This window comes from Aptenodytes patagonicus, chromosome 8, assembly GCF_965638725.1.
Source record: "Aptenodytes patagonicus chromosome 8, bAptPat1.pri.cur, whole genome shotgun sequence".
NCBI classification, from domain to species: Eukaryota; Metazoa; Chordata; class Aves; order Sphenisciformes; family Spheniscidae; genus Aptenodytes; species Aptenodytes patagonicus.
In genome coordinates, this window is record NC_134956.1 from 19932547 (window position 1) to 19944844 (window position 12298).

Here is a 12298-nt window from a genome sequence, read left to right on the forward strand (position 1 = left end):
TTAGACCTCAAATGATGCAAATATAAAAGCTTGCTAGCATGCAGCAATAAAAAAAAAAACAAAAAAAAACCCAACCACAACTGGCTACTGTAAATATACATTGTTTTGCAGCACTGGGTTTTAATTATGATATTTAAAAAAAAAAAAAATTGGTAGGCTGCACTGGTTTCTATTATCCATGTAACCATCACAAGTTGAGACATCAAAACCTGGCAGCGTCTCCTACACAGTGTCTTGAAAGTAAGTGCAGAAGCAGCAGTGGGTCTAAATAAATCCTATTCCGGAGGATAGGACGGAATCGCAGGTAAAAGTGCAGGTTTCTTATTTGTTTTCAGGATATCTTTATCCAGTTTTCTTTTTAACCTTCTCTCACTTAATACACTTAATCTAATTATTTTCCATCAGACACGAGGAAGAAATTTCACTACAAATGGGTGATGATTAATATTACATTAGGAAAAAAAAATATTGCAGTATTAAAATGAAAGCAGAGTTATACATTCAAGGCACATTTCAAACCGACACCCAAGCCTGACAGCCCTTCAAGAATCCCAGCTCACACATCTCAAAAGATTCTTCAATAACAGGGTTGGGTTTAAGCTTATATGTCAGGGCACAATGCAGCCCTTGTTTACCACCATATGGAGGTGCGCACACAGAATTCTCCGAAAGTAAAGAAAGCAAAGGCTTAAAAGGAAAGAGTCAAGAGCCTTCCTTTTGACAGAAGTAGCCTATTTCGACAGCTGATTCCCTCTTTTAAAAGCATACGGCACACATAAAATAAATACAGGTCACAAAAATTAACAAATCATCATAACTGTCTAATACATCCTGGGCTGGCTGCGGAAAAACAAGATCATTTTGGATTTATATCTCTAAGTATGGGATTTCCTGGACAGCTAATATCCACAAACAATCAAACACAGAGGACCATGAGAAAGAAGCAGCATTATTTCAAATTTGAGCTGAGAGTCGTGATTTTTAAAGGGCTGAAACAGGAACTGGAGCTGAAATCTGAAGCAAGTAAATTCCTTTACTAGGCACTGATGGACACTGTTGTGTTTCTCTTGGCCTTGGCGGAGGCTTTTAGGTCACTGGGTTTTGGATATTACAGCAGATGAAAATCTTAGAACCACAGAAACTTCAAAAATGACAAATAACTCGAATCTCGCCCCCATCCTCAAAAAGAAGAAAAAAAACCTAATGATACTTCTCTAAAAAGAGTCGAACCTTTTTATGAGACCTGTTGCCAATATTAGTGCCACCGAATGATCTCATCTTTCATTCTGGCTAAATTCCAACACACAATTTCATTAACCCAGGTACTACAGGTGATAAAACTCATTTTTCCCTAAAGAGACAGCTAAAAAGTACCAGTTATACATTTATGAAGTACCAGCAATCAAAATTATGGATTTTCTAAAAGGTTTTTAACTACTTTTATTGAAAGGAAAATCGCTGTCTCAGACTTTTGTGACACTATTGCCAATAATAAATTTTACCATTTAGACATCGCAGTAATATGGTCGACAGTGTCAATAAAAGTATGAAACAAAGATGATCCTTGTCTTTTGGGTAATGCTTTCTGATGACACACCGGAAATTGGAACGTGAAACATCAACTAAGAGCACCTTAAGAGCGAAAATGCAGTAACGCAAGGCCACGTGCCTCGCTACGGACACGCCACGCGCAAAAATGCTTCCTCGCGCGCAGCGGGCAGGCGTCCGAGGCGTTTTCTGCTGGAAGCCGAGCGCTCGCCCCGCGAGTGAAAACGGCCACACGCGCGTGTAAAACCAGACCCGACGGGAGTTCGTTCGAGCTGGCTCGGCTCCCTCACCCGCTCGGGAGCGGAGGGAAGCGGGGCGCTCCCGGCGATGCTCCTGGCGGGCTCCCGGCCGCGAGCCTTCCCTCCGAGCATCCCCGGCAGCACTAGAGGGCACTGTGGGATTTGGGCCACCCCGGCCGCCGCCTCCTCCTCCTCCTCCTCCTCCTCCTCCCGCCGCGCCGCCGCCGCCGCCGCCGCGGAGGCCCCTCGGCCCCCCTGCCGTGTCAGGAAGGTTAATCGGGAGGTTGTGAAAGAAACGGTAACGTCGACGTCTGAACGGCAACTCCGACCACGTGGCGGGCTCGGGAAAGAAACCGCTTGCCGTTATCCCCCAGCGCCGAGGCGGGTCCCGTACCCCCCCGTACTCCCCCCCCCCCCCGCCAGCGGGACGGGTGCCCCGGGTGCCGGCGCAGCCCCGCGCCGGGCGGCAGCACCCTCGCCAGCACCTTCCCCTGCAACGGCCTGTAGCTGGGGAGCGCAACTGGGCCTGCCGGGAATTCGGAAACCGAAGAAGCCATCTATCGGCTAGCCTCTTCTCGGCCCTTGCTACCTATTCGATTAAAAAGTCTCTGTTGTGCTAACTGCAGATGATTTCACTGCAGAACGTTCTGACATGCAAATGATAGCAATTAATGCCTTTGAAACAATTTACGGTTTCCGGCCTACTTCAACATGTATTAGCATATACCTGGTTTCTTTAATATACACTTTGTTTTTCCAAAACCACAAACATAGTTGCTGGAATTTCATGTGGAAGTGCTTAAGGGGTTGAAAGTTAACACCTTTGTGAGCCGAGCAGTCTCACAGTTGCTGCTAAACAAAAGCCTCTTTGTAGAAGCTTTCTCGAAATGTTTTCTTAACATGTTCCAAGTAGTTTTAGGCAGGCAACTAAAGTAAACAAGATGTTACCATGATAAAAACACTTGTGAAAACATTACAGAGTGCACTTAGTAGTTTCTTTCACATAAACTCCCCTTCGTTTCATCAAAGTTAAATTCACATGAAGCAGATTGCTAGCATCCCTGCAATACAGGATTGCAAGATCTCTCCAAAGGTCTGTGTCCCTCTTTTAAAGAATATTTTTGATTTAAAAATGGTACAGCCATGATTAAGCATATCTAAACCACAATCAAATTTAAAAAAAGGGGGTGGGGGGAATAAAACCCTACTCATTATTCTCCTTCATTTTTTGCCCTGGATGCCTGGATACCTTGCTGAACAAACCACCCCTCCCTCCATTCTTGAACAACTTGCCATATAAGGGGTATATATTTCTCTCTGCAACGGTCTTTAAACACATGCAAATGAAATCAAGGCTATAGTCAATTTTGAAGGGAAAAGTCGCTCTGCGCTACCAATTGCTCCTTTCGTTGCCGCCTGCGAGAGGGGCCCTGGTTAACACTCGAGACACACGTGCACCCTCCAGCCCTCACCTTGCTTCCCGCAGCTCGGCAGAAGGCCATCAGGTCACCGCGGTGAGACCGGGCTTGTTTTTGTTTTTAGGCTCGGGGAGTATTCTGGAGCACGCAGGGCGCTACTGTTTCATTAGGCTTAGCAGCAGCCCCTGCTGCTATCAGTTAGCTCTAACTGATACCGCGTCACATGATAACCAATGGCTGATGGATTTAAAAAAAAAAAAACACAAAACAACCCACACCCACCCAAAAACCCAAACGCTAAAACTGCAACTTATTTCAAAAAGAAATAGGGAAATAAATGCATACAATAGCCCGTGTATCTGCTGGTTCTGATAAGCATCCTCCTGTTGGCTGTGAGTGAAAGACAACTAGGATCGTTATTTGTACAGTATTTATCTTTGAAATCAAGGGCCCTGGGGTGTACCTCACCTTGGGAACAAACACTACAGAACGATCACAGAAGAGTGTCAAATCTCTGGTTTTGATTTACCAACAGTTATGATATTTCTTCCTCAGGAGGAAAAGAAATGAACCATGTTTCAGACCTGCAAGTCCTTTTTTCTCCCTTAAGTGCAGAATCATTTTATTGGCATACAGGGCTTTCATTCCACATGTAACTTCTCTTTGCTTTTTCTAACGGGCCTTTTTACCGAGGTAAGTGAAATTAAGCAATGCTCAAATTCATTCACGGGCTGTTTTTCACTTGGTAAACAAGAGCTTTTCTCTTGAGGGGACTGTCAAAAGAGCTTCACAGATTATACAAGTACCAGAAAGAAACTTCAAGCATCTACCTGTTATCTTTTCATTGAGTAACGAATTCTGATAAATGGCAATATAATTTAAGGACGGACGCTCCACAGGAGACTTGGAAGGCTACGGTCTCATTTTATGAAGCAACGCTCACTTCCTAACAGTGTCAATATGCTGCTCGGGGACATTCATTTCTGCATTCATTCTGGGTTAAGTATCACTCCGAACAATAAGACTTTGTCTGGACTCTGCAGAACTTGGATAGTGAGAAAATTTACACGAGCCGATGGGTTTAAGAAAGTCACACGAAATATTTCTGTTGAAAGGTTTCAATGGGGAAAAAAAAAAGACTGACGATAAGTGAGTGAGAAAAGAACCAGAATTGTTGGAGCTGGGAGTAGATGGAGCCTGGGCTGGTAACGGTTTTCAGGTTATTCCTACCTATTTATTGCCCCAAGTACCTCCTCCAGGTGAACTGGCAGACTTGGTCTACTTACTGAAACATCTCCAAAATACCATATAAAAATCAATCTTGCCTCTACCCATGCCGTGTGACTTAAGGGCTGTATTTCCTACGCATGGTCACGTCAATCAGTCCACTGCTCTGTAAGAAATCTTCCTGAAACCAACAGATCTAATCTGGAACAGGGGACTAGCACAAGAAGCAAAGGTGGCATAATCTGACCTTATGTGACTACACACGTTACTCCAATATCTAAGGCTACCTTTCCCTTGCATTAAAAATTAGAATTGTTTTAAAGGCCTAAATGCTATAGTACGGCATATGAATATGAATGAGCTGGCAAGTATGGTGAGATTAGCATTTATTTCACTTAAGTGAACAACAGGATGAATTAAAAGAAATGAGGCCACCCTTCATGGAAATTTATGACTAGCACCTTCTTACTTTGTAATCCTCTTGTAATGAGAACCTTCTCATTACTGTACCATTCCTTACTTTTAACATATGTTTATGCCAGGACCAGCGCTGCTCCTGCTGAATTCAGGAGGGGTTTGCCAGTGGAAGCAGAACTGGCCCATTCTGTTCTGAGAGCAAAAAACCTGTCTGTATCATCTAACATCATCCGACAAACATCCTCTGCTTGCTGTTGCCTTCCCCCCCCCCTTAAAAATCCAGGGAACTGCCCCAGAAAGAATAGATACAGCTGAACCTTTTGGGACTACTTATTCTACTTATCCATCCTGAAGAACCCCGTGTATTTATGTGGACTACCTTCACGAGATCACCACTGTAAATGGGAGCAGAATTTGTCCCTTTATGCATTTAAATCATAAACGTTGCTTGAGCGGTTGGTCTTTTGCGATCTTACAACCGAATAGCCATAGTACTTGAGAAAAGATCCGTGCCCAAACCTTCAAGAACCTGGATGCACCCAAAGCATGCGTGTACCTGGTGACCTACCCAGACAGAAAACTCTTTTGCGATGGGAACACTTTTTGCTCCAGCTTGGAAGGGTGAGGCCGATGGTTTAGCTGTGGAGCAGCCATGTGTAAGTTATTAGAGCTCTGCTGGGCCTTCCCTGCATCGGGATGCACGCATTACCACATACTAGTCCATAATGCACTGTTTATGCAACGCGTAAAACTGTGTTCTTTGGCAGCAAGGAAAGGTCTGCAGCAAACTGCAGGGGCCCAATTAATATAATTATAGTTTATTTTTAGTAGTGTAGACTTTGTTCATTAGTTACTTATTTGACATAAATTAAATTTCACGTGATGTTCTGCAATTCTCTGTTCAATTATGGAGTTAATTTAAGACTGAATTTCTAAATTAAAGTGAAATCAAGGTTAACTCAAGGTCCTATTGTTTACATTATCAATACTGCAACTTAAAAATTATTTAAATAAATAAAAAAAAAAGGCTGCGGAACTGCAAACACTCTATTTTACAGTAATGCACTGAGCAAGACCATACTTTCCCCATGGGGCTAATTTACTATCCCCTGTTAAAACATTCTTGAGCCTGATCCAAAAGCCACTGAAGTGAAAGGGAGCTCTCTGTTGACTTCAATGGGCTTTGCATCAGGCCCACGGTGAGTGACAGCACACAAAATTTCAGGGCATGCTTTCTGTACAATGCAAGCGCCAAAAAAACCATCCTTACTTTAGAAACGACTGGAAGTCTTCACATACTGCTTCACAGCCTGGCCACTTGCATACGCCGTGTCCATAGAGCGGATGGCTGTGTGAGTGCTCCTCGTGGGATAAACTGGAGGGGAGAAAGAGAAAAGAGAAAAAGTGGCGTAACTGAAGGTACCGCGCCAGTTAATCTTCATAAAGACTCTTCAGAGCAGCAAACAACAGATCCTGAAACATCCCTAACACCTCACGGTACCCACCTGACTCTGCCCGTGGTTTTTCAAAACAGAATTAAATACCATTTGCAGCGCGAAACATGTGTCATTCTTACTTAGCTATCCTCCTACATTTCATTCATTAATTAAAAGCTTTGTAAAGAATTTAAATTAACATGGACGGGGGAGAAATCATTTGACAGACCTGCTTAATATCCTGCTTGATATTTTGCTAAGAAATTTATGAACATTGCATATTTACAATTCAACTTCATCAGGAAGAAGAAGTCATCTCCATGCAGCAGTGCATTCTTGTAACACAATACAACCGGACCTGAGGCATTCCTCATCGCTATAGAAAGAGGAAAAGCACTGAGTTTGCAGCCCTGGCTTTCCCACCATGTTATTTATTTACTGGGTTGGGTTTTTGTTGTTTTTTCATTTTGGGGTGGGCTTTCTTCTCCTCTTACAGGCTGTTTCTTTGCACAAGTACAGCCCCCTTACGTCCCAGTAAAGAAGACTCAAGATGTATTTTCAAATGCAAAATTCACCATAAAAAAAGGAACCATGTAATCAAAGGATTCCTCAGTACGAGGGGTTAGTGGGGGCTGTTAACCTTGCTAAGGTTTGGCAGGAACGTCACAGAGCTTTCTAACTACTGAAACCAGGGTTAAAGAAAAAAATTCGTACGAGCACTAAGGGGTTAATCCTTCAGCGGGATTCCAATCAATACGTAATGATTTGGCTGCACTGATCCAAGTCATGAGACGCTTTGATCCGGGCCATGTGGTGCTCAGGGAAATGTATCTGTTGCACTAACTGATGAACCATATTTTAAAATATCCTCTTTATTCAACTTCTGCATGGAAACTTCTTAAGTAAAGGAATTATTTTTGCAACAATTTCCACAACCTTAGATGACTTTAAAAATAAAATGTCAAAGTAATATTGAAATCTCTATTTTATGCTCATACACATATCTATTTTTCATAGCAAATCTTTTTGCTACAGTATGCCTGTGCTGTATTATGAACTTCAAACATACACAAAGGATATGAATACATACCAGCATCTAGGTGTGGCTTTCATTACTTATTTTATCCTGGATTACAGGTAACGTTATGGATAAACACCTACTTTTTGCCGTTTTACTTTTATACGCACGTGGAAATGCTGTTTATTCTTGTTCTGTAATATTATCTGCCTGCATACTGTAACAAAATTGTGTTCTTGTGTTATTTCTGATGCACTAGATAGCAAGATCACTGTAGAACATACCCCTGAGATGCTATCCCAAATGTGAAGAAGTTGCAAGAACATTTCTTGCCCACATTCTGCCACTTTTGACTTTAGGCCCAATGAGAATGTGAAGATAACTGAAGGTGTATTTTTTTAAGTATTTTTAATTTTTTTTTTTAAATTAAAAAAAGGTACAGATCTGACTGGAAAAGGTATTACGAGTTGTACATGACCCTAAATCATTATTTCATTAAAATCTTATGTTTGGCTGTTTACAAATAGTTCTTGAAGCATAAATATATATGTATGTGCAAGGTAATTTCCTAAAAAAACCCACTGTAGGTGGAGAGACTTATAAAGGCCTTTTCTAGAAGAGAATATTGCACTGGTTTAACTTTATCAGGTTTTTTAAAATGTGCAAGTGGGGAGAAGCTCTACCAGATAAGTTTTTAAAAGAACAAAGGGACCGATGCATTCCTTGCAAGGAAATTAGAAAAATGCTACACCACACATTTCCTCAGCTGAGAAAGAGGGAGAATGGCTGAAGGAAGATCGTCCACCCAAGCCAGACAGGCATACTGTCAAATGCCCTCCATACACATCAGAAAAGAATAATTCAGAAAATAATGGGTTTTATCATCTGCTTCCATACCTGAATACAGCAAAGGGTGAGAAAGTAGGCTTCCATGTTAACACTCCATTAAAGTCCATGAAGACTACATATGAGAGCTACGATTTCATTGTGTTCGGCAGAACTCCCCAAAAATTCAGTGTATTAATTTACACACCGCATGTTACCCATATACCAGGATGACTGCAGAAACGCCGTGTGACGCCAAGTAAGGAGTCAGTCCCCTGTGGGTTTTAAGCACTGTAAATCTCATTATAATATCAACAGGAGTCACATGGCTTAAACCCCCAGCAGGGTTTTTTAAAGTTTCTCTGTGAGAGCCTAAAGGCCATGGCCAAGTCAACGGAAAGAGCCCTACCGAGATTTGTATTTATTTTTTAAATCCAAGTGCAAATCTCTTTTCTTTCCAGGGAACTTGCACAAGACAAGACAAACTATGTAGGACATGATACCCTGGTATTGTGTCCAAAGAAAATGACGGAATGACCAAGAGAGTATCAAACTGTAAACGATGTTCAGGATGTCCAAGTCTAGTGCTGTCAATAACCAGGAAGATTGGTGTTGACTGTAAACGGGAACTTAAAAGGTCATTTTGCTAACACGACGCTAAGCGTTAACATACTGAACACCTACGTATAGCTTCCACTGCCATTTGACAAGGCAGAGCGACTACTTCAACTTACCAAAAATAGACACTTCAAAAAGAAAAAAAAACCCGCAGTATTGAAAGAAAAATGCAGGCACCCTTTCTGAAGGCAGCTACTCCCATCCCGCTTGGGGGGGGTTTCAGCAGTGCCTTTCGGTGACCTTTATGTGTCAGTATCAGATTACTGCTATTTTATCCATCCCGCTTTTGAAGATATTATAGATTGCCACTTGTTCCCTGATAGAGCCTTAAGAAGCACCTCAAAACAAAACAAAGAGCGGGTTTATACAGAAGCGGATGTAACGCACAAAGGATACAGCCAGTGGAAATGAATGGAGAACTCTGTTTAACTGATCCAAGTACTCACTTTGTTCGAGCAAATAGAGGTGGAAAATGAAGATTTTAATCCAATACATAAACAAACAGCTTTGTGGGCACAATGCAAACCTATAATCTTGACTTGTTCAATGATATTTTGTCTGCGTGCAAGCACAGTTTCTGTAATCTGGATGCATCCTTGGTCTCGCTGCTGGAGACAGACTTGTAGAAGATCTGAGCATTGGCAAGCAGAAGCAAGTTTTAGGTCTGTTTGATTTCTAATGACACATTAGAGTAGGTGTTTGTTTCTGTCACCCTCTCCTTCCCAGGAACGCATATTCGTGGTTGGGTACTGGTGATGCAACACTAGTTAGGGGAAGTGATTTTATAACAAGACACGATTTTCAAAGAAGTGAAGGAATAAATGATGTAAAAATCAAGATTATATGGGTTTTTTTCCTCCTCCAAATAATGCAATAGTGCAGCGTTATCACATCAAAGTACAGCAAATAACCCTCTGGCAAGTAAAACGTCTTGCGTAAGTCAGCTTATTCATGACATACGACAGAGTCACGAAATCCATGTGGAAAGCTGAAAACAGCGTAAGCGTCCACCTATTTTCTGCTGCCTCCAGCCCCGTTTCCAGTAAGGAGGGGAGAAGGGCCAGGCACTTCCACAGCTCCTCTGTGCCTGCTAGATAAGAGGAGCGGAGTTTTTACCTCTGCCTTCTTCAACCTATGTTGCTTCATAACCCCAAGGATCTCCAGAGGGCCTGGAAGCAAATTCCCTACCTACTCCGACAGGGACAGCTGTTGAAGCTGGTACCTGCACAGCCCCACTTCACCTGATGCCTTCAGCCATTTAACTTTTGGAATATATCTGCTGTGCTACAGCATCACTGAAGAATCACACTCTGGGACACAAAACCACGGGAGGTAGAGAAACCACTGACAGCTAAGCCCCGATGGAGAGTAAAAACGACAGTAATGAAAAATTAAAGAGAGACGGGAACACACTGGGTATCGCGGAAAGTAGTGACCAAAGCACTAGCACGAAAGCTACCTGTGTTGTATGGTTTAATTCAACCCATACTTACTAACCGTGTGAAACTGGGTACCGTGCTTGTACACACTGACAAAAAAAATCACGGGTGGATATAAAAAACAGCTAAGCAGAAGCCCCCGTAATAGTACTTGGGCCACACAGTGGACCATATTTTAAATATTCATGATGCTGACACACTTCATATTCCACTCTCTCTCTTCCACATCTGCTTGGGTCAACGGTCTTTGCCAAAACACTGGGGGAAGTCAGTGACATAGAGAAACATCCTTGATTTTTCTATTACAGTTATGAAGCATTTGCTCACGTTCTAACGGTGCAGAGAACATGCCTGAGCCACCTGCACACTGAAAAATCAATACGACGTCTCCTGCTTTCCTCTTGGAAGGGGTTTGAGCAGGGCACCCACAGAAACTGCAGACCTGCCCTTTTTTTTTTTTTTTTTTTAAATTTTATTTTATTTCTCAGGGGCAACGGAAAATGACCTCATCTTTGCCAGCTGCTATGAAACCGATGTCAGTGTACGGTCTGGGCAGGAGCACGGGGCTCGGTCTCACACCACATTCCCCCTGGGTTGGATGCGGATGACACAGCCGTCGAGGCAAAATGCCATGATTTGGGTCCTGTGCAGAAGGAGGGGAGACACAACTGAGAACAAACACGGGTCTCCCGTATTCGTGACTGCCCAGTGAGCTCTAAAGCTCATCAAAAGGCACCGACGGAATAAAGTTGGTGAAAATGTCACAATTCTCTGAGTCAGAAACACTCGCTGTATTTGATTTAAAAATCAAAACGGAAGCAGTAATGATTAGATCCTTGTACCAACTGTACTCAAATACAAGTTCCTGCCTTCATGACAAAATCAACTGACTAAAGGTGTGTTTTGCAGTGAAGTTGCACTGGTGCAAATCCCTCTGAATTCTTACTAAGGTGGCTTAGCACCCCTTTCCTCTCTGAACTGTGAATTTAAAAAAAAATTAAAAAAAAAAAATCAAGAAAAGTATTAAGCCATATACTGAAATGGACTACTTCTAGATATTCATGCTTCCGCCCAAGCCTCAGGAACTGCCCAGAAAGCAGGTTACTTGATCTGAACAGAGAATTGTCTGAGCAGGGTAAATGCCTCTCCGCCGCTGGATAAAGCTTAGCAGAGGGTTGTGGGCCTTCGGGAGAGGTGGCATTTGATGTGCGTGGCCAGTGGCAGCTCTTCCTAGAGCTGGCTTGCCTATTTTTGGATGCTTTTTAAAGCTCTGTTTCTCCCCTTCCTCAGTACTTTAGTCCACATCCAGACCTAGGACTAGAAGAAGCTCATGTTTTACATCAAGCCCTATTGGAAGTAACAGGAGTGGTATATTACATTTTAAATGACTACACCAATTTAAGACAAATCAGGTTAAAACTGCAGCCTACAGGCTGAAATGCTGTCTTCTAATCAGTGTGCACTAACTTGTACTATAAGAAAAGGAAAAAAAAAGCAGAGCCATAGCATTGCTGTTGTAACACAAGGCCAGCAATGCACCCCGAATCACTGCCCCCCATCCTTACGCCTCTTGGGGCACTATTCTCCAAACGCCTGTTGCAAGGAGAGCGCTGGAGCATTTGCAGCAAGACTAAGACAAAATCTGGCTAACATTCCCCTTCTCTTCTACCCCCATCCCCACTGCAAAGAGTATAACCAGACTGGATAATTATACGCATCATCTTCTGGTTTTGATCTATGCACCGATGGTTTGGATTATTAATCAACATTATGACCCTCCAGCACTCTAGAAGTACTACGTACTTCTTCCAGTGGCACCCCCTCTTCCAACCCCGCAGCAGAACTGCCGTGGGGCCCGGACAGGCACTGCCCTACAACCTTTCCTTGGAGGAATTGAACATAGTTCTAGACCACTTAAAAGAAATGCCCATTGCAAAAAAACACAGTATTGAATCCATCACTTATTTCAGGCAGAAGTTCCATTCCTGCACTTGAATTAACGAGTTTCTCTACTATTTAAAACTCTTATTTTTTATTTCAACCTTGTGCCTACGTACTGTAGTGAAAAGTACATCAAATACACCCAGACGCACACAATTTGAAACGGTGGATT

At 42.6% G+C, this 12298-nt stretch overlaps 1 protein-coding gene across 9 annotated transcripts in view; it reads right to left on the reverse strand.

Moving 5' to 3' along the window:
- The window catches only part of FOXP1 (forkhead box P1), a 394018-nt gene that overhangs the window by 41217 nt on the left and 340503 nt on the right, over window positions 1-12298 (reverse strand). For all 9 annotated transcript variants that reach the window (XM_076346645.1, XM_076346652.1, XM_076346648.1 and 6 more), the window contains one exon: window positions 6120-6224. In XM_076346645.1, coding sequence (XP_076202760.1) covers window positions 6120-6224 — 105 coding nt within the window. The remainder of the gene's footprint in view (window positions 1-6119; window positions 6225-12298) is intronic.